Source organism: Festucalex cinctus, chromosome 7, assembly GCF_051991245.1.
Source record: "Festucalex cinctus isolate MCC-2025b chromosome 7, RoL_Fcin_1.0, whole genome shotgun sequence".
Lineage (NCBI taxonomy): Eukaryota > Metazoa > Chordata > Actinopteri > Syngnathiformes > Syngnathidae > Festucalex > Festucalex cinctus.
In genome coordinates, this window is record NC_135417.1 from 6,203,676 (window position 1) to 6,221,861 (window position 18,186).

The following is an 18,186-nucleotide window of genomic DNA, read 5'->3' on the forward strand; positions in this document are numbered from 1 at the left end:
AACGTCATCTCTGTTTGGCTAGGCAGGGCAGTGTTTAAAAACAAACTAAATCCATAATGCAAAAATAATTCACAAATTTCCAGTATGAGTCAAGATGTGTGTGTTAAAAAACAAAAACAAAACACTTTATTTTCCCGTAAACATTTGACTGCCTCCCGCCTGTTCAGTTGGTGAGCAAATAATCCGATTAAGCCGCAGTGTCCGACCTACACGCACTAAAAGCTGTAAAGGGCAAATGCAATTGCACACACAGGTGAGCTCAAGAAGTCGCCGACAAAGTCAAGTCATCTTTATTTATATAGCGCTTTGAAATCGAGATGACAAAAGACTGAAAAAAGTTTACTTTTGCGTCCTGCTATCAAGTTGAAATTCCACTCGGCTGCACCCTTAGAGTAAGAATTGAAGCTAGCGCTAGCTAGTTGAAAGTTGGATGTTTGTACAAGTCGTAATATTCGAAGAGTTTAAGGGAATTTTAAGTCTAGTGTGACGTACTATGAAAAGTTGAAAATAAAGCTACCTAGCTACTTGAAATGACATTGTTTAGTGTTAAAATGGAATCAGGTGCGTGTGGGCTAATGCTAGCGTTTGGCTAACGTGCTTCGTTTATATGAAATGGCGCCATTAGCCTTTTAGCCTTGAGCTCATTTTGCTCCATTTGACGAACGAATGAATGAATAAATCGCGTCCAGTCCACGCCAGCACGAGGGAAGATGTTTGTTGGCGCTCGCCTGCTAGTGGGTGGCCGAAACAGGCAGGCACAAGCAAGCATCAACGACGCATTCAATGATTGCCAATGTGCTTATTTTTCTCATGTTGTATTTTTCGGTGAAGAGGATGAGGCGAATAGCAGCTCGACTTCGCCTCAAAAGTTCGTCCAACGTTTCCCTTCATCAGCGGTGAGAACTTACAAACTTGCTCAACGTTTCCTTTCAACTTTATTTTCGCACGACAAATAATGAAGCTGTTGAAACAATTCGTTTTTTTTTTTTTGTACTAATGAAAGTTGAGCACGTTTGGCTTATTCTTTTAAGCAAGCTTTATTAAAATAATTATTAGATACCTTGTCATTTAAGGAACTTTAAGGTATTCCACTACTTCTAAGTTTTGTATTATTTATTTTTTAATGATTGAACTATTGAAATTGAATTATGGAGCTCTTTAATGACCTATTTGAAGGCAAAGCAAGTTTATTTGTATAGCACATTTCATACACAAGGCAACTCAATGTGCTTTACACAAGGAAAGAACACATAAGCATCAACAAACACAGTAGTTAACATTCAGAGGAAGAAAAATAAATAAAAACAGGTTACAAAATGTACTAAAAAGAACATACAATGACAATATTAAAACATTTGGCAAACAAAACATTTAGCGTAAGGAAGTTTAAAATAAAAATAATTAAAAAGGAAGAAGAAAAAACAAAAAAAACTTAATCAAAGCTGTTTAAAAGTCCTTAATCAAAGGTATGAGAAAAAAGTAAAGGTTTTAACCTGGCTTTAAAAGCAATTACACTTGGGGCTGACTTCACTTCTGTTGGCAGCCTATTCCATCTGTGTGCAGCATAATAGCTAAATGCAGTTTCACCATGTTTGCTTCGAACTGTGGGTTCCACGAGTTGGCCCAAGTCTGTCGATCTCAGAGCTCTGCTGGGTTTGTACTCAATCAGTATTTCTTGGATATATTCAGGACCCAAACCATTTAGTGATTTATAGACAAGTAGCAGAACTTTAAAATCTATTCTACAACTGACTGGGAGCCAGTGTAAATCCTTAAGTACTGGAGTATTGACTTGTGGAATTGTGCGACTTTTTGACTTATCAGCTTATAGGGAAGTCCAAAGTAACTCGTAACTCCCTGTTTGGAAGTACTTGTATTTAATTTGTGAACTATTATTTATTTATATATATGCACAACTGCTATAATAGGAATGAATTTCATGTATGTAAAACTAAGGACATACTTTTGACTCATCGTGTATTTTGAAGTCTTGACTAGCATTTGACTTGTTTCCTTTTTGGAATTAGCTTCTCTCGGGGGCAGTCCGGTCAAGCGATGCGGCCCCACGTGGCCAACATTCCCGAGTCTGTGCTCCTTTTGGTGAGGCCCTCACCTTCAGTCAATCCGCAGGTGAGCTCTCAGCCAATCAGGAGGCTCCGTTTTCTTCCGCAAGGTCGTCAAGTTTGACCTTTGAATTACTTTTGCATGTGTGGCATCCAAATAGTGAGGAGAGTTCCTGGCCATGCACCAAGTGTGAAACGAAATAAGCAAGTCGGGAAAAACACACAAACTCTGAATTGACAATTCCGAGTTGATGTCAAAATGGCGTTCAGGAGCAATGAGTTCCACACACACAACCATTGTGTTCCAAACCAGAAAAGTTTTGTTAAAGGTGTCATTTGGTTCCACAAGTGAGAGAATTTGGAATGTTGCTAGCGGCAATGTTGTTGTGGCGGCTTCCAGGCGGGGCCGGCGTGCTTCTCGCTGGTCCCCGTGGCTCCGCCCCCTCCTCAGCGAGGCAGCGTGTGGACGCGGCTGGGTTGCCGGCGCGTCGGCTTCTGGAACTTCCGCAACAAGTACGGCTGGAGAGGCCGCTGCCGCGCCGCCCGCAGGAGAGCCAGTGAGTGACCGACCGTCGCCTCGGCAACACGCACACGTCAACTTCAAATTGACCTTGTGCATCATGTGGGCGTAAGAAAATGTTTCATGTAGGGCTGGGGATAAAAGTCCACCAGAAAAAGTAGTCGATGCATAAATGCATGCGTCCAAGCTATTTTAATCATTTTCATAAACATATTTGCGGCACCCAGACTTTCCCGGGAGGTTCGGAATGAATATTTAATATTTGGTGTTTCCGCACGGACACTTATTGTTGATGGACTCCAAATCACCACTACTAAGTAAGACGCTTCTTCGGATTTGTTTGTAGTCTCTTTCGACTGAAAAGGGAAAATGAACATTGCTACATGTCTTCTGTTTGGGACAAAACAATTTGTGTCAAAATCGCTAAATAAATAAGAGTTTGAATGAATTTATTGCCGCCAGCCAGATACACATAAGATGGCAGCTGACTCTGCGTGCATCAGCAACAGGAAGCCGTATCTACTTGCTGTTAAACGTTTCATGTGTTTAGCTTTTCTTCACTCCAAGTAGCGTGCAAACATGAGCAATTCAGCATTTTCCGTAAGTGAGGACTATTACAACTCCACTTTTACGCCGCCAAATGTGCACAAAATTGGCACAATGCACTTAACAACAAACGGAACTTCTGACGCTGGCGTAGTGTAAATTTCGTCAACAAAAACGAAACAGACAATCATTTCGTCAACACACATTTTTTACCGGACTGAAACTACTTTGGAACTTGCTGTCAACTGAAAATGACATCACAAGGGCTCAGGTAACCAATGAAAGCTCACGTTTTCTAGGTTTGGTCATGTGACATTCACAAGCTGAGCTGTGATTGGTTACCTGAGCCCTTGTGATATCGTCATCAGTCGACAGCAAGTTGCAAAATGTCTTTTTTTTTCTAATTGTACGTGAAAAAATAATGAAAGTATCAAATTAATTATAGACAAAATATTCACTTTTTATTGCTATAACGGGCTAAATAAGTGAAGTATCCCTTTAATGTTTTCGTATCGGCTCATTTTGTTGGTGTTTGCACTACTTGCTTACTCCAAATATTGTCGGGTGTGAACAACATGAGTGATTAGTAGGCACAAATAGGTCAACATGGCGACCCTTCACATCTGACCAATCAGGCGTCACTTGATGGCCATCCCCAATTTGGCACTTTGTGGCCGCACGCTGTCATAAAAAAAAAAGAAAGAAAAAGAGAATGCAAGCTTGCCTTTCCTACACAGGAGCAAGTGCGAGGCTGGCTTGGCGCCGCCGCCCCCTCGTCAGGACGGGATCGGGACCCTTCCGGAGGGTCGCCCGGGGTCAAGTGGCGGCGTCAGCGCTTCCCGTGAGAGGGCGGAGCCTGAAAGCGCCCAGCAAAAAAGAGCTGGACGCGCAGCTGGACGACTACATGTCCAAATCTAAGAGGCGACTGGACGCCGACCTGGACCACTACATGGCCCGCTCCAAGAAGCGACTGGACGCTGACCTGGACGAGTACATGGCGCTCGGCAGGTACACGCTGCCATGGGCCAACTGATGGCGCCAACCACGCACGCTCCAATCGCAAGTCGCAATTTTTTTTTCTTTGTCATACTTTGTTAGCTTGCAGGCCTGTTAGCACCGTTAGCTTGCTCTCTTTGTTTGTTTTTTGTTTTTTGAATAAACAGTTGTTACTTCAATGGAGAAGAAAAATAATTTCAATTGATGAGAACGGCGACAGACTGCTCATTTTTGTATGAAGGCGTTTTTATTTTCCAAAAGGTTATTTTCTTCACATGTTGAGATGAATGGTCGCCAAAGCCAGTGGGAGTAACAGAGTTGGTCCGGCCCCTGCAGCCTGAAGAGGTCAAAGGTCACACACAGACACACCCTTCCACTTGCCACTCATGACCTCGTGATCTTTGCTCACCTTGTTTTTGGCCTCCGCCCAAGTGACGCTTTCTGGAACTGCACAAAAAAGAAAATCAATGAAAGACGAGCGGCGACGCAAACTTTCTGATTGGTGGCTTTTATGGAGTCATTGCAATTAGTCGCAAGCTTTTTTTTTCTTCTTTTTTTTTAACTCATCAAAATGTTTGCATCGAGCAGCTTTATTCAGATTTTTTTTTTTTTTTTTTTTGCACAATTTTCCAAAGTTTTCCAGAGCTGCTGCTAATTTGTCTTGTTTGATGTTGATCAAGTATTTGATTTACATTCAAAGTGTTGGGAAGATTTTTTTATTTTTTTTTTTGAAAGCCAAAATAAAATTGCTGAGCCTCATGTAGCAGTGGAACGTTTTTCACATTAAAAGCACACACGGCTTAAATGTGGAAAGTTGGCTGGTGTTTTTGTCAATCATTAAACAAAATAAAATAAAAATGAAGATGACTGCCCTCTAATTTTTTTGGTTTTTTTGTTTGGTATGGACTTGAGTGTCTGTTCCACATCAGTCATTTGATGCCTTGAGATAAGAGCTGAATTTTTGTGATTGCATTTTCTAGCTCAAAACTTGTCATATTTTCCCACGTTGAAATTAATGTAGATGTAATTGATCAGTTCCAGCTCGAGCTATCAAAATGAATCAAATTGACAAGTAATCGATTATCAAATTATGGGGTTCAAGTTACAGTAAGGCTTTTTTTTCCTCTCTTCTAAAAAAACAAAACTTTTTTTAAATTTTCTTTTTAATCAACCATATATAGTAAGATTTTTTTTTTTTACCATGTATAGTAAGATTTTTTTATATTTATATATTTTTTAAAGTGTATAGTAAGGTATTTTTTTATTTAAATACGCCCATGTATGTAGTTTTTTTTTTTTTTTTTACTTTTGTGACTCGTTGCCAAATATGCGGGTTCCTCATCTGTCAAATTGTCCAATATTCATGTATTTATTTATTTATTTATTTTATAAAAAGCTTCCACAATTCTCTTCATGTTGTAGTTCCAACATGAAAAATGCCAGTAGGCACATTTTGCTGTTTGCAAGCTATGTGCATGCCATTCACAAAAAAATATATATAATAAAATAATAATTAAAAAAAAAAAAAAAAAAAAAAAAAAGCAGAGCGGCTTTTGCATCTCTGCTCTGCATGGAATTAAAACAAAAAAAAATTGCAAAAACATTCTGTGACGATTTGCAAGTCTAATGCACTTGATTATTGCAAAGGCAGCAAATCAGATGTGGAGAAGTAAAAAGAAAAAAAAGATTTGAACCATAATTGCGAGGTCCAGACATCTGGTATGTTTGCGCATGCGTGCGGCGTCCTTACGGTAGTCTTGGTAGTCGAAGGTGGCCGTGTAGTCGTAGTCCGGCGTAGGGGTTACAAGGTCATCCTCCTCCCACATGCTCGCTTCTTCGCTTGCTGCTGCCACCAAGACGATTGACGACAGGATGACCAAGGTGACCTTTGACCGCACCACCATGCGCGGGGCCGCCATCGCGCGCACGCACACACACACACGGAAAAGTTGAAAATGAAAACGTCGACGTCACGATTACTCATTTCGACATGCGCACACGCGCTGGATGGAGGCAAACCTTCCTCAAGAATGTCAAACATCAAAACAACAAATCCCAACATGTAAGCCGTGTTGACTTTTTTTTTGTTTTTGTGTTTTGACGCGCGTGCGCACACGAGCAGCCCGAGTGGCTCTCCTCTTTTCACTTGTGGAGTTTTCACGATACGAAGGGATCACTCGAACTGGCTTGATGCTGAGCGAGCAACCTCAAATCGCTTCCATGCCAACAAAATGGAACAATTAGAAGGTCAACATTTGATTTGATATGATTTCATTGCCACCAAATCGTAACATTTAACATGTCTTTTTCTTCGAGGAACTTTCCAAATGGCAAAACCAGATAAAAAAAAAAATAGGCAAGTTACAAGAAACATTGTTCTTGCGCCCGCTGGGCAAAACAGCGCCCCCTAGCAGCCCAGCCGTCCATTTTACACTGCTCTTGGTGCTCCAGACGCGCGTCATCGTCCAGCTGCGGCCACAAGGGGGCGTTTTCGTTTTGATGAAAACGCGAAAGCGTTCGAGGCGAAAGTCAACAACCAAAATGGCGGATAGTGATAAATTGTTTTTTATTTTGGTCCTCAAAACTTATTTTGACTTCCAGCAAACTTAAATTTTTCGTAATTTTGCTTCATTGATTGTTTAAATCTCATTTCATAAACATTCCATACACTGGAACTCCCATCACCATCCCGGAATTTTCCTTTTTCGCTGCATGCCCCCCCCCCTTTGCAGAACTAATGATCTCCTCTCGGGGTGTTCGTTGTCTCCATTGAGCTGCAAATTGTTTTGCATTTTGCAAACGATTGTGTTAGCTCTTTGACCCCAGAGCATTGCAAATTGTTTTGCAAACGATTGTGTTTGAGGGTGGAGGGAGGGGCCAGTAGGTACTCACCAACATCCTGTTTTGTCTTTTGAGCCAAGAAACATTTTGAATTTGCCGTAAAAAAATATTTTTATTACAATAGCCTGTCATTTTATGAAGAGCGTAGTTGCATCTGAAATATTTCTATTGAAAATCTTTCGTGAATGGGAATTTGATTGCAGCCTACACACCAATAATAAAAATCTACCCTGGAAATATCACATATTCCTAGAACAGAAGAATGAAATTACCACCCAAACAGTTCAATTTCAGTTTTGAAAAAACAACACAGAAAGAGAAGGTATAACTTCGAAAATGTTTTTATTTCACATGAAGATGTGCAGTCTGACTACATAGGAACAAAGCGCTACATATAAATTGGAGAAATGTAGCATACAATTGTCCCATCTAACAGTTTCCACATTCCCAAGGTGAAGCTTTCCTGCATTTGCCACAGGTAAATTTGCGGCAGTGTACACAACGTTGAGTACTTTTGTTTTTATTGCAGAGTATGCCCACCTGGCACTGAGTCTTTTTGTGCTGAGAAACTCTCATCTCACGAAGTAGTTGTTTGCGCTCTTCCTCCTGTGTCTTTTGCTGCATGTGCCTGTTTTTGAGCTCCTCTGAAAGCTCCAGCATGAACAATCGGCGACTTTCTTTTGATTCTTTACATGCTGTGTACAAAACATGTGCATTTGTGGCAGCCATGTCAAGCAGGTTGTAAAACACAGCCATGGGCCATCTTCTTGTTCCTGCACGCACAGAGTAATTTCGAAGTTTCTGATCCATGATGTCAACACCACATTTGAGATGGTTGTAATCAAATACTGGTGCACAAATACTCCCATTCTCAGCTGAATCGCTCTCATCACTTGAAGAATCGGTGCCATCATCTTTATTCTGAAATGCGATGTCACCAACATTTCCACCATCAGATTCGCAGTCCGACATACTCTGCAGCATTGCTAAAGCTTGCTCAAGGGTTAGCCTTTTTGCGTATGCCATTGTGACGTCTGAATGAAGTCTGAGATTGTGTGCTGCGCTCTCACTCAAAATATACTACCATGTGTAAGGGGGAGGGTAGGTGCTGAACTCGTTGAAAGGGTACTTATGATTACAAAGGAAGGCAGTTGATGTACAGTTGCGGGGGATAAAGTGCTTAACACCTTGAAAGGGTGCTTAAGAATACAAAGGAAGGCAGTTGGAGATGTTAAGTTGTGGGGGATAGGGTTGGGGGGGAACGGAGTGGAGAAAAAATTCTGCAGTTTGGGAGAATAAGTGTTTTAAGTAGTTGAGCGTATAATTTGATGCAGGAAGAGAGCGACATTCTGTCACATACTTACGCATTATATCGGCTAATCTCAGCTCTTTTTTTTAATTTATTTTTTTTATTTTTTATTTTTTTTTGTGGGGTGCATGTTGCGTGAACACGCCAGCACGGAGAGCTGGTTCAGGCTTGTTGCTTGATGATGAAAAAAAAAAGAGGCTTCATCACACTCACCTTTTGCTAGATTGAAAAAAAGATTTGATTTCTCGTTTTTCTAATGTACAATTTGGATTAACTGATTGGCTAAATCCTAAATAATGCTGAAAGCATTCTATTTAAGGTTATTTGGCAGGAGGTGTTTGGTTGGTGCTGGATTTCACTTTGATGGACTGGATGTGCTGGTTTCTGTGGATCTCACTCTGCCTCTTCTAAAAACAGCATGGGAGCGACGTCATCGTTTGGTGCTTTTCTAGTGGCTGCTGCTCGATGACGTCACTTCTGTGTGACATACTTTCAAACGTCATTATTCCGGTTTATATCAAAATAAATCTACTAAAAATCACATTTAAAATCATCCCCAAAGGCTCGTGCATTCAATTAATTACCAAAGACTAAAACGAAGGACATGCTTGCTATAATTATAGTTAGTTTTAGTTAATTTTCGTTTTTTAAAAAGCATTTTCCTTTTAATTTTATTTCGGTAAACAAAACAATATATAAACAAGACAATTTCATCTTTGTTCTCGGACACAAATAGTAGATTTAGCGTAGTAGAGTGTTTCCATCCGTTTAGCATGACTGGCCCGCTGAGTTTGACCTCCTTGCCAGACTCATCAATATTCATTAAGTGTGGTGACGTCTATCATGCGGTTCCCCATTTCATCTTCTTCCCTTTTTAATTCTTTCTTTTTCTTTCCCCGCTCAACCCAGAAGAAAAGATCTTCAACCGCTTTTTCTCGTCTTTCTTTTGCACTCATTTCTTCATTAATTTGCCACCATGTTTTTTCTCGCAAATGTTTTGGTCTCGCTGCTTCTGACAGGTTAGTGATCGATGTGAACGCTTTTGTGTCAACACATCATATATTGTTATTAGGGGTGCCCCGATCGATCAGCCAGACGATTTATCGGCACCGATTTCCTTCATTTCGGGGGATCGGCGATGGGCCGATCCCGTCAAAATAAAGCGATCTTTTGCACGGATCTCATCTCTCTCCTCAGATGTCTGAAAAAGTCTCCTCTTCTGCTGAGATGATTCATTTTGATTTGAGAGAAATACTTCATGTGCAGTGAAAACAAACTGTTTGCGTTATTTCATTTCATAGATATTATTCAATGTTTTTCAATAAAACAAAATTGGAAAACTGAAGAAGAAGAAAAAAATCGGTATTGGCAAAAATGGAGATCGGCAGGTCAGACTTTTTAAAAGATCGGTGATTGGCCGGAAAATTGTGATCGGTGTACCTCTAATTATGTTTCAAAGTGTCGAGTGTGTCATGTGACAAGTGAGAAGTTTCAAAACAACATTTTCCAAAATGTAAAGACCTGAAATGTGAAACTTTCACATTTCCTTGTTTTCAAGTCAAACCAAAACAAAAGGCTGAGAAGGTTTCCAGCATCTCTGAGAAAGTTGACTGAAAATTGAAATCAATAAATCCCTGAGATTCAAATTGGTTTCGATGATCATTTACCTTTTATCGGCTGTCAAATTTTGAAAAAGGCCGATACCGATATTCGTCCAAATGCCCAATATGGGCGCCCTTCGTTAATAGAAGCACCGAAACGTCACAAGTACTGTCGACGTTTCTTTTTGTCAGCATTTTGTCCTGACCAGGGTTATTATACTTTTGGAATTTTTCATTTTGAGTTTTGTTTTTTAAATTGAGTTAATTTTAATTCATTTTCAGTCTGGGTCGGTTAGTTTCTATTAGTTTTAGTTATTTAATAAATGCTTAGTTTTAGTTTAAGTTAGTTTCAGTATTTGTTTTAGTTGCTTTTCTATTGGCTGCTGCAAGATGACGTCACTTCTGTGTGACACATTTTCAAACGTCCTTCTTCCGGTGGTTCATATCAAAATAAATCACATTTCAATTCATTACCAAAGGACATTTTTGCTATCATTAGTTAGTTTTGTAAACATAAATTGTAGTTTCAGTTAGTTTTCGTTTTTTAAAAAGCATTTTCGTTTTTGATTTTGTGAACTAAATTGTTTATGAAAGTTAGTTTTTTCGTTAGTTTTCATAAACTCAAATAACCCTGGTTAACGACTAATCAAGTGGATGGAAGATCGGCCCATACAGCCCAAACGTGCGATTTGTTCATCTTCGTCTTGTCACCTGACCTGACATGCGACATCCAAATGTTACTCAGGTTGCACATACGAGGCGATGGAGGTGCACTACTCGCCGGTCACGTGCGCGATGCGCGGCTCCACCGTCACGCTGCCGTGCTCCTTCACGCCCGTCATCCCGGTGGTTCGGGTGCGCTGGTGCGTCAATCACCCGATCTGTCAAGGGATAACGCCGTCCGTGTATGAGAGCTGGACAATACGTAACAACTGGCGCTACATGTACCTGGGAGACATGGAGAGAAACTGCACGCTGCAGATCCACAACGTCCAGACGCAAGACAACACCACCTTCCGGTTCCGGATGGAAGCACAAGACAACGCGGGACATTTCACCGGCACAACGGGCGTGGCCGTCACCGTTGTTGGTAGGACCATCCAGTCGTTGCCATGCGCACCGTGACTTACGACTTTTTCAACTCATGAGACCTGAACGCACACATTGGAAGGTTTGATCATCTCCGCGGTAACCGCGCTTTGCCTCTAGATGGCGATCCGATGAGCGTGCAGAGCTCCGCCCCCGGCAGCGTGAGTGAGGGCGCGGCGGTGACGCTAAACTGCGCGTCACGCTGCTCCTTCCACCAAGTGGGTGTGCGCTGGCACAAAGACGGCCACGCCCTCCCGGAATCCGGCCCCACCCTCCGGCTGACGGCGGGACGGTCGGCCAACTACACCTGCAGTTTGGCTGACCGCCCCCACACCACGTCGCCGCCCTTCAGGCTGAACGTGGAACCGCCCCGTGCAGGTAAGTTACTATCCGATTCTTCACGTCTTCTTTTTCACTTTTTCTCTTCAGTGTTTTCACGCCATTGATCTATATATCTATATATATATGACTAGAGAGACGATAGGCCAAGGCTTTTGAGGCGGCCATATTGCTCCTCCCAAGACATGTTTCTCACCATATACCATCCGATGCATTTAGAGTTTTGAAATTGGAAACATCTATGGTGTTTTCAATTTGTTAAACATAAACAAGAAGACTTTTACAACTTGCCTTACATGTAGAAATAATGTTGAATACAGGAGGAAACTTGTCTTTTTTTTATTTTTATTTTTTTTTATTAAAGTATTACACCTGTAATTGAACAAACGATACCTCTGCCAACTCTAATATTGGGAACAGAGTGATAAAAGAAAACGGGGTTCTTCAAAGGAGCACATACCATCCACACTTACTTATACTAACCGCCTCCAAGCTGTACATGTCTCATTTGTACGTATAGCGTATGCCGTATAGTTTATACAGTAGTGTGCTCATGAAGTGGGAGTAACAAGATGGCCGCCCTGTGACTTCAATGGCTCGCACGGGCGTGTCTCTGTTAGCGGCTATCCAGTCATATATACAGGTCAGTGGCATACGCACACTCACTTACTCATTTTTGTTTTGTTTTTGATGTTGTCATGCATGAAAACTTGCCATGTCATTAACGTGTCGATTTTCTTTGCTACTTTCAAGGCGGCCATTTTGCTTTGACCGTGGCTAACTCCGTCCGCCTGCTGATTGTCATCATTGTCGTTGCCGTTCTGATCATCTTCTTCATGGTCAAATGGTGCGTCAACCGGCCTATCTGCCTGCTGCTAGCAGTTAGCATTAGCATTAGCACGGTTAGCATGTGTTTGACGTTACAGGAGGAAGCGTCGGTGTGGCACACACGAGGGAGATGAGCAACAGGTGAGTCCGCTGGCGTCCCACAATGCACCTGGGACAACTTCCTCACCTAATTGGCTACTGTGTGTGCGTGTAGGGTTGCGAACCTGTGTACATGAACACGATGACGTCAGGTACTGAGCGAGGCGGTGCAGACGGCCAGAAAATCATGATGTGTGATCCCGCTTGTCAGTGATGGGCGGAGCCTCCCGTGATCACCCCCGCTTCATCGCAATCAGCTTTGCTTTCAAGCACGGCCACAAAACAGTTGGCAAGGCACAAACGGAACATCGAAACGATGGAATCATCAACTGGCCAAGAAAAAGAACAAATGTGTTTGGAAAGTGTCAAACATCTGCCCACAGCGACATCTGCTGGCCAATTGTCAAATTGTCACAAGCATATTCAAATGTGTTTAGAAATACAAATGAGCTTTGTGCTGTTGACTTTTCATTTTGGATTTGAAGGATCATCATTTCTCAATAAATGCCATGATTACATACAATTTTGTCCTTTATTAGAATATCACATTTAATCAAAAGACTGTAATTCCCTGTTTTTTGTTTTGTTGTTTTGTTTTTTTTGTCTCTTAACGTTTTGGGTCTAAAGTATTATTTGTGTATGTGGCAAAACATGTGCCCAAAAAAATGTTGGTATTGACTTTTTGAAAATTGTGGTTTATTATTATTTTCTTAAATGAAGGTCGCTGTATCATTGGATTGCTTATTCACAATCAAATTTCAGCCTTTAACTCATTCACTGCCAGCCATTTTAGAAAATTTCAAAATTTTCAATACCCACGCGATATTACGTTCAATAATTTAATACATTTCATAAAATGGGGCAATGATGTCATCTGCCGGTGGTTGGGCATAAGTAAAGTTGTTTCCAAGTTTGACATTTACAGTAGAGCATAATCAGACTCTCCCCCATCTACCCTCGCTCTAAAAAAATATATAATTGACAAGTATACTTTTCAAAGGCAATAAATAGAAGAATCTTAAAGTGGATTCTAAATTTCACGGGCAGCCAGTGAAGAGAGGCCAGGATAGGGGTTGTGTGTTCCCTCTTACGGGCACCAGTAAGGAGACATTTTGGACAAGCTGGAGACGCTGCAGGGAGGACAAAATCAAGTGCATTACAGTAATCCAGCCCAGATGTAACAAAGGCAAGGATTCCCATTTCTAAGTGCTGCTGAGAAAGGAGATTTTTTACCTTAGCCAGCTGTCTAAGATGAAAAAAGCTGGATTTGACAACAGCGGCAATTTGCCGGTCCAGTTTAAAGTCACTGTCCATCTTGACACCCAGGATTGAGGCTGTTGGCTTCAGAAGAGCCACTTGGACCAAAGACCATAACTTCTGTTTCCTTCTCATTGAAGTTCAAGAAATTTAAAGCCATCCAGGCTTTAAATTTCTTTCAGACAGGACAAAAGAGGCCTCAATGAGGAAAAGTCCTTTTTACCAAGCGGGACATAGATCTGACTGTCATCCGCATAGCAGTGAAAATAAATTCCATGTTTTCTAAGGATGGAGCCCAAGGGCAGTAGATATAATGAGAACAGAATGGGCCCCAATACAGATCCTTGTGGAACACCATATGACAGTGGCTATTTTGTGTCTGTTCAATCTGTTGCTCGTTTATGTCAAGGTTGCGCTGTGGTGGATTTAGCACACAACTGTGAAAAAAAGTACGGTCAACTCTTCCAGGCGACAAGCTTTGAGCATTTTGAAAAACGGAAGACAGCCTTGCCGTTTACTTGCTCATCAAAAAGCTCAAATGAGCTCAGCATTGTCACCACAAAAAAAAAAGGAACGTCACCAAAATCTCCTCATCTTTGATGACGCAAGCAATATCATATACGGCAACAAAATGGAAAAGGTTTTGTTGTTGAAAATAAACGATGATCCCGACGTGGGTTGAGTTGAGTTTTTGGTCCGTCCAGCCTCACTTTCAATTTCTTCTTCTTCCCTTTTTCTTCCGTGCTGGTCGGCTCAGCCCAGAAGAAAAGAGGAAGTTCAACTTCTTCTCTTCTCTCGTCTTTACTGTCCACTCATTTCCTTCTGCTCTTCTCGTCGCTTCACATCATCACGATGATTCTTCCGCACGGCGCTAACAACAACGACAGCGTGTTGGTCTTGCTGCTTCTGGCAGGTGAGCGACGGACGAGAACTAACCGGATCTTGCGTTGTCGCGTGTGTCAGCAATGTTGCTTCGACATGTCAAGTTTGGTCAAGTGACAACCGGACAAGCGTGTGATGTGATGTCATGCTCGTGAGTAAGGTGGGAGGAAAAAACAACAAGTTACATTCTTACAATGAATGAAGTATTTCTCTCAAATCAAAATAAAAGCTTATGAATCATCTCAGCAGAAGAGGAGACTTTTTTTCAGACATCTGAGAAGAGAGATGACATCGGTGCAAAAGATTGGTTTATTTTTTGAAAGGATCGGCCAATCACCGATCCCCCAAAATGAAGGAACCGATCGATTGGTGCACCCCTACCTTTAATGAACCGATGGGGTATATGCCACGGAAGAGGCGGGACTTTTTTTTGTTTCCGGTTCGGTTTACGACGTGTGGGCTGCGTCAAAAATACTTGTGCTTCGCGTTCGCAAACCGGACCAGAAATAAACTGATGTGCAAAATGACGTCCCGCCTCTTCCGTGGCATATACCCCATAAGACAGCGAGTGCCAGAATGGTGCACCAAATAAAAATACCCGGCACGACACCACTGCGACATCTTGTTCAAAATATTCACACGTCGTGCACAATATTTTGGATTCATTTTTCAGCTTGGGCGGACGCACGGGTGAGCTACTCGCCGGTGACGTGCGCGGTGCGCGGCTCCACCGTCACGCTGCCGTGCTCCTTCACGCCCATCATGCCGGTGGTTCGGGTGCGCTGGTGCGTCAGTCACCCGATCTGTCAAGGGAGCACGCCGTCCGTGTATGACAGCAGGACAATACGTAACAACTGGCGCTACTTGTACCTGGGGGACATGGAGAGGAACTGCACGCTGCAGATCCACAACGTCCAGACACAAGACAACACCACCTTCCGGTTCCGGATGGAAGCACGAGACAACGCGGGACATTTCACCGGCACAACGGGCGTGGCCGTCACCGTTGTTGGTAGGACCACTGAGTCTAGCACTACCAGAAATCCTGCCTAGGGTGCCAAGTTGCTTAGGAACGCCACTGCCTGTTTTTGTTCATAAACTAAAATGTCCAAAGATTTGAGTCGAGTTTTTATGAAATGAAGTATATTATTGTCGTCGATGAAAATGCAGATTGATTTAGTCACACTTTTTGTTTATTAATGACGGTTTTAGTCCGATGAAAAATGTGCGTTGACAAAATTCTTTTTGTTTAGTTTTTATTGACAAAATTAACACTGCCGCATACACGCATCGTGACGAGGGCTGTACGACATTGGAAACTCATGCGATATAGTTATATATAGATATAGATATAGCTATCGATATTGCGATATTTAACATGTACCTAAGGAAATGGCCTTTTTATGATCTAATGAAAGAATTACACTTTTTCATGCAGCAAAATAAACTCAATATATTCTCTCAGTTCATTAATTGTCAATACCCCTCAATAATGTTCAACTAATTACCTTTTTGTACTTTATGGCAAAATGTTCACCGCCATCACATTTTAGTTAGCGTCCGACTGGTCAAATTCAGACCAAAGCATAAAATTCCATATGAAACTTATTGCATGGGCCAATATTACGATAGACATTTTTTCGATATATTGTGCAGCCCTAATCGTGAGTTTTTCAACTTATGAGGCTTGAATGCACACATTTGAAGGTTTGCTCATCTCCACGGTCGCCGCGCTTTGCCTCTAGACGGCGATCCGATGAGCGTGCAGAGCTCCGCCCCCGGCAGCGTGAGTGAGGGCGCGGCGGTGACGCTAAACTGCGCGTCACGCTGCTCCTTCCACCAAGTGGGTGTGCGGTGGCACCAAGACGGCCACGCCCTCCCGGAATCTGGCCCCACCCTCCGACTGACGGCAGGACAGTCGGCCAACTACACCTGCGGTTTGGTTGACCGCGCCAGCACCACGTCGCCGCCCTTCAGGCTGAACGTGCAACCGCCCCGCGCAGGTAAGTTACTATCCGATTCTTCACATCTTCTTCTCCCTTTTTTGTCTTCTTCAGTGTTTTCACTCAATTGTGATCATCTTCTTCCATGTTTTCACGCATGAAAAACGTTGATTTGTTTTGTGACTTCCTAGACGGGAATTTTGTTGTCCCGCTCGTCGTCTCTTTGGGCCTCCTGATGGCGCTGCTGCTCGTCATTGCCGTCGTTGTGGTCGTCGTCAAACGGTGCGGCCCTCCACCCCCCCTGTTGGCTAGACGTCAGCGTGTTAGCTGTTAGCATGAGCTTCAGTTTGTTAGACGTTAGCATGTTAGCTGTTAGTATGAGCTTCAGTTCGCTAGACGTTAGCATGTTAGTATGAGCTTCAGTTAGCTAGTCGTCAGCATGTTAGCCATTAGCATGAGCTTCAGTTAGGTAGAATTTAGCACATTAGCATGAGCTTCAGTTAGCTAGATGTTAGCATGTTAGCCTGAGCCTCAGTTAGCTAGATGTTAGCACATTAGCATGAGCTTCAGTTAGCTAGACGTTAGCATGTTAGCCTGAGCTTCAGTTAGCTAGATGTTAGCATGAGCTTCAGTTAGTTAGACGTTAGCATGTTAGCCGTTAGCATGAGCTTCAGTTAACTAGACGTTAGCATGTTACCCATTAGCATGAGCGTCAGTTAGCTAGACGTTAACATGTTAGCCGTTAGCATGAGCGTCGGTTAGCATGTTAGCCGTTAGCATGAGCTTCAGTTAGCTAGACGTTAGCATGTTAGCTGTTAGCATGAGATTCAGTTAAGCATGTGTTTGACGTTCCGGCAGGAAGCGTCGGCCGGCGTCTCGTCACGAAGGCAAACGTGGCGAAAAGGAGAACCAGGTACGGCTGCCGGCATCCCATAATGCACCTGGGATAACGGTTTTCCTCATACCTGTGTGCGTGTGTGCGTGTGTGTGTGTAGAGGTCTGAACAGGTGCCAGGTGGTGAGCGAGGAGGTCCGGACGGACAGGAAATTGGCCAGGATGCCGACGAAATCAATTACGCCACCGTCCAGTTTCAATCTCGTGCCACTAACAGGTATCTCGCACGCGCACGCACGCACGTCCGCCACGCAAGTTGCGTTGTTATTAAAGTGTTGTTGTTGTTGTTGTTATTGTCGGAGGCCGGCGGAGACGAGCGAGGACGTGGTCTACTCATCCGTAGCACGTCCGTCCACGTGAACGCTCGGCAGACAGGAAGTGACGTCACGCACTTTGCCAAAGCTTGAATAAAAAGTTGCAAATGAGGGCTCCAGGTGGAGGAGTGGAACCGTAACTTGCCTTCGGTGGTTGAAAAAAAAAAAAAAAGTTGCAAATGAAGTTGTGTCCTGTTTCTCACGACATCATTTCCTGTTGCGTCCAGACAACTTCCTCCTCACAGATTGCCGCAATAAAAGGTTTTACAACACTTGACGTCCTGTTAAGTTTAAAAAAACAGGAAGTGGCGCTGACCTTCTTGTCAACATGAAACAACAACAACAAGGTGTTTCCCACCAATCGAGTGGGCCGCTTGGGAATTTGCAGAATTTGCAGAATTTGCAAAAATAGAACCTGGCAACTTTCACTTATCAGCTCTCTATACGGCAGCTCTTTAAAATAAAATAAAATAGAAAATAAAAAAACTTGGTGTGTCCTAAACAAACAATATAAAAATAAACAAAATAAATCAAACATTAAGTAAAAAAATAAATAAATAAATATCTAAAAATATAAAGAAAAAAATAAACAAAACAGAACCTGGCAACTTTCAGTTATCAGGTACGTCAGCTCTCCAGAAATGCATAAAAAAAATACAAAACTC

General features: G+C 42.5%; 3 protein-coding genes and 1 long non-coding RNA gene across 10 annotated transcripts; 3 read left to right on the forward strand and 1 right to left on the reverse strand.

Annotated features, from left to right (window-relative positions):
* Positions 1–60: 60 nt before the first annotated feature.
* Positions 61–5,003, forward strand: LOC144023000 (uncharacterized). Of its 3 annotated transcripts, none has more exons than XM_077528245.1 (5): positions 61–253; positions 832–896; positions 2,028–2,130; positions 2,464–2,620; positions 3,867–5,003. In XM_077528245.1, the coding sequence occupies exons 1-5, from the start codon at positions 236–238 to the stop codon at positions 4,160–4,162; spliced, it is 639 nt and encodes a 212-aa protein (XP_077384371.1). In that variant the 5' UTR covers positions 61–235; the 3' UTR covers positions 4,163–5,003. The 3 variants fall into 3 exon arrangements, with proteins under 3 accessions (XP_077384371.1, XP_077384372.1, XP_077384370.1); XM_077528246.1 differs by having other exon boundaries at positions 253–392; XM_077528244.1 differs by lacking the exon at positions 61–253 and adding an exon at positions 429–751.
* LOC144023002 (uncharacterized) lies at positions 4,351–6,788 on the reverse strand. The gene is made up of 3 exons (XR_013284466.1): positions 5,876–6,788; positions 4,535–4,572; positions 4,351–4,462 (listed from the first exon to the last, which is right to left on the reverse strand). It is a non-coding gene; the product is annotated as an uncharacterized LOC144023002 (long non-coding RNA).
* Positions 6,789–9,083: 2,295 nt separating this feature from the next.
* On the forward strand, positions 9,084–12,754 carry LOC144022860 (uncharacterized). Of its 2 annotated transcripts, XM_077528019.1 has the most exons (6): positions 9,106–9,294; positions 10,622–10,966; positions 11,086–11,343; positions 12,058–12,151; positions 12,231–12,273; positions 12,347–12,754. In XM_077528019.1, exons 1-6 carry the CDS (start codon positions 9,252–9,254, stop codon positions 12,443–12,445), a joined length of 882 nt encoding a protein of 293 aa, XP_077384145.1. In that variant the 5' UTR covers positions 9,106–9,251; the 3' UTR covers positions 12,446–12,754. The 2 variants fall into 2 exon arrangements, 1 of the variants encoding a protein (XP_077384145.1); XR_013284420.1 differs by lacking the exon at positions 12,347–12,754 and having other exon boundaries at positions 9,084–9,294; positions 11,086–11,947; positions 12,231–12,274.
* A 1,554-nt stretch (positions 12,755–14,308) lies between these two features.
* Positions 14,309–17,793, forward strand: LOC144022514 (uncharacterized). 4 transcript variants are annotated; one of them, XM_077527382.1, is made up of 7 exons: positions 14,309–14,401; positions 15,044–15,382; positions 16,116–16,373; positions 16,505–16,595; positions 17,172–17,226; positions 17,309–17,424; positions 17,510–17,793. In XM_077527382.1, exons 1-7 carry the CDS (start codon positions 14,341–14,343, stop codon positions 17,565–17,567), a joined length of 978 nt encoding a protein of 325 aa, XP_077383508.1. In that variant the 5' UTR covers positions 14,309–14,340; the 3' UTR covers positions 17,568–17,793. The 4 variants fall into 4 exon arrangements, with proteins under 4 accessions (XP_077383508.1, XP_077383506.1, XP_077383507.1 ...); XM_077527380.1 differs by having other exon boundaries at positions 17,309–17,423; positions 17,503–17,793; XM_077527381.1 differs by having other exon boundaries at positions 17,309–17,423; positions 17,506–17,793.
* The last annotated feature ends 393 nt before the right edge of the window (positions 17,794–18,186 follow it).

Coding starts and splice junctions, on each gene's coding strand:
- LOC144023000 (XM_077528244.1), top strand. CDS start 671: ATGAATAAATCGCGTCCAGTCCACGCCAGCACGAGGGAAGATGTTTGT. Junction 752..831: donor CTAGTGGGTGGCCGAAACAG/GCAGGCACAAGC, acceptor TTTTCGGTGAAG/AGGATGAGGCGAATAGCAGC. Junction 2,131..2,463: donor CACCTTCAGTCAATCCGCAG/GTGAGCTCTCAG, acceptor GGCGGCTTCCAG/GCGGGGCCGGCGTGCTTCTC.
- LOC144022860 (XM_077528019.1), top strand. CDS start 9,252: ATGTTTTTTCTCGCAAATGTTTTGGTCTCGCTGCTTCTGACAG. Junction 9,295..10,621: donor GGTCTCGCTGCTTCTGACAG/GTTAGTGATCGA, acceptor AATGTTACTCAG/GTTGCACATACGAGGCGATG. Junction 12,274..12,346: donor ACGAGGGAGATGAGCAACAG/GTGAGTCCGCTG, acceptor GTGTGCGTGTAG/GGTTGCGAACCTGTGTACAT.
- LOC144022514 (XM_077527380.1), top strand. CDS start 14,341: ATGATTCTTCCGCACGGCGCTAACAACAACGACAGCGTGTTGGTCTTG. Junction 16,374..16,504: donor CGTGCAACCGCCCCGCGCAG/GTAAGTTACTAT, acceptor GTGACTTCCTAG/ACGGGAATTTTGTTGTCCCG. Junction 16,596..17,171: donor GTTGTGGTCGTCGTCAAACG/GTGCGGCCCTCC, acceptor ACGTTCCGGCAG/GAAGCGTCGGCCGGCGTCTC.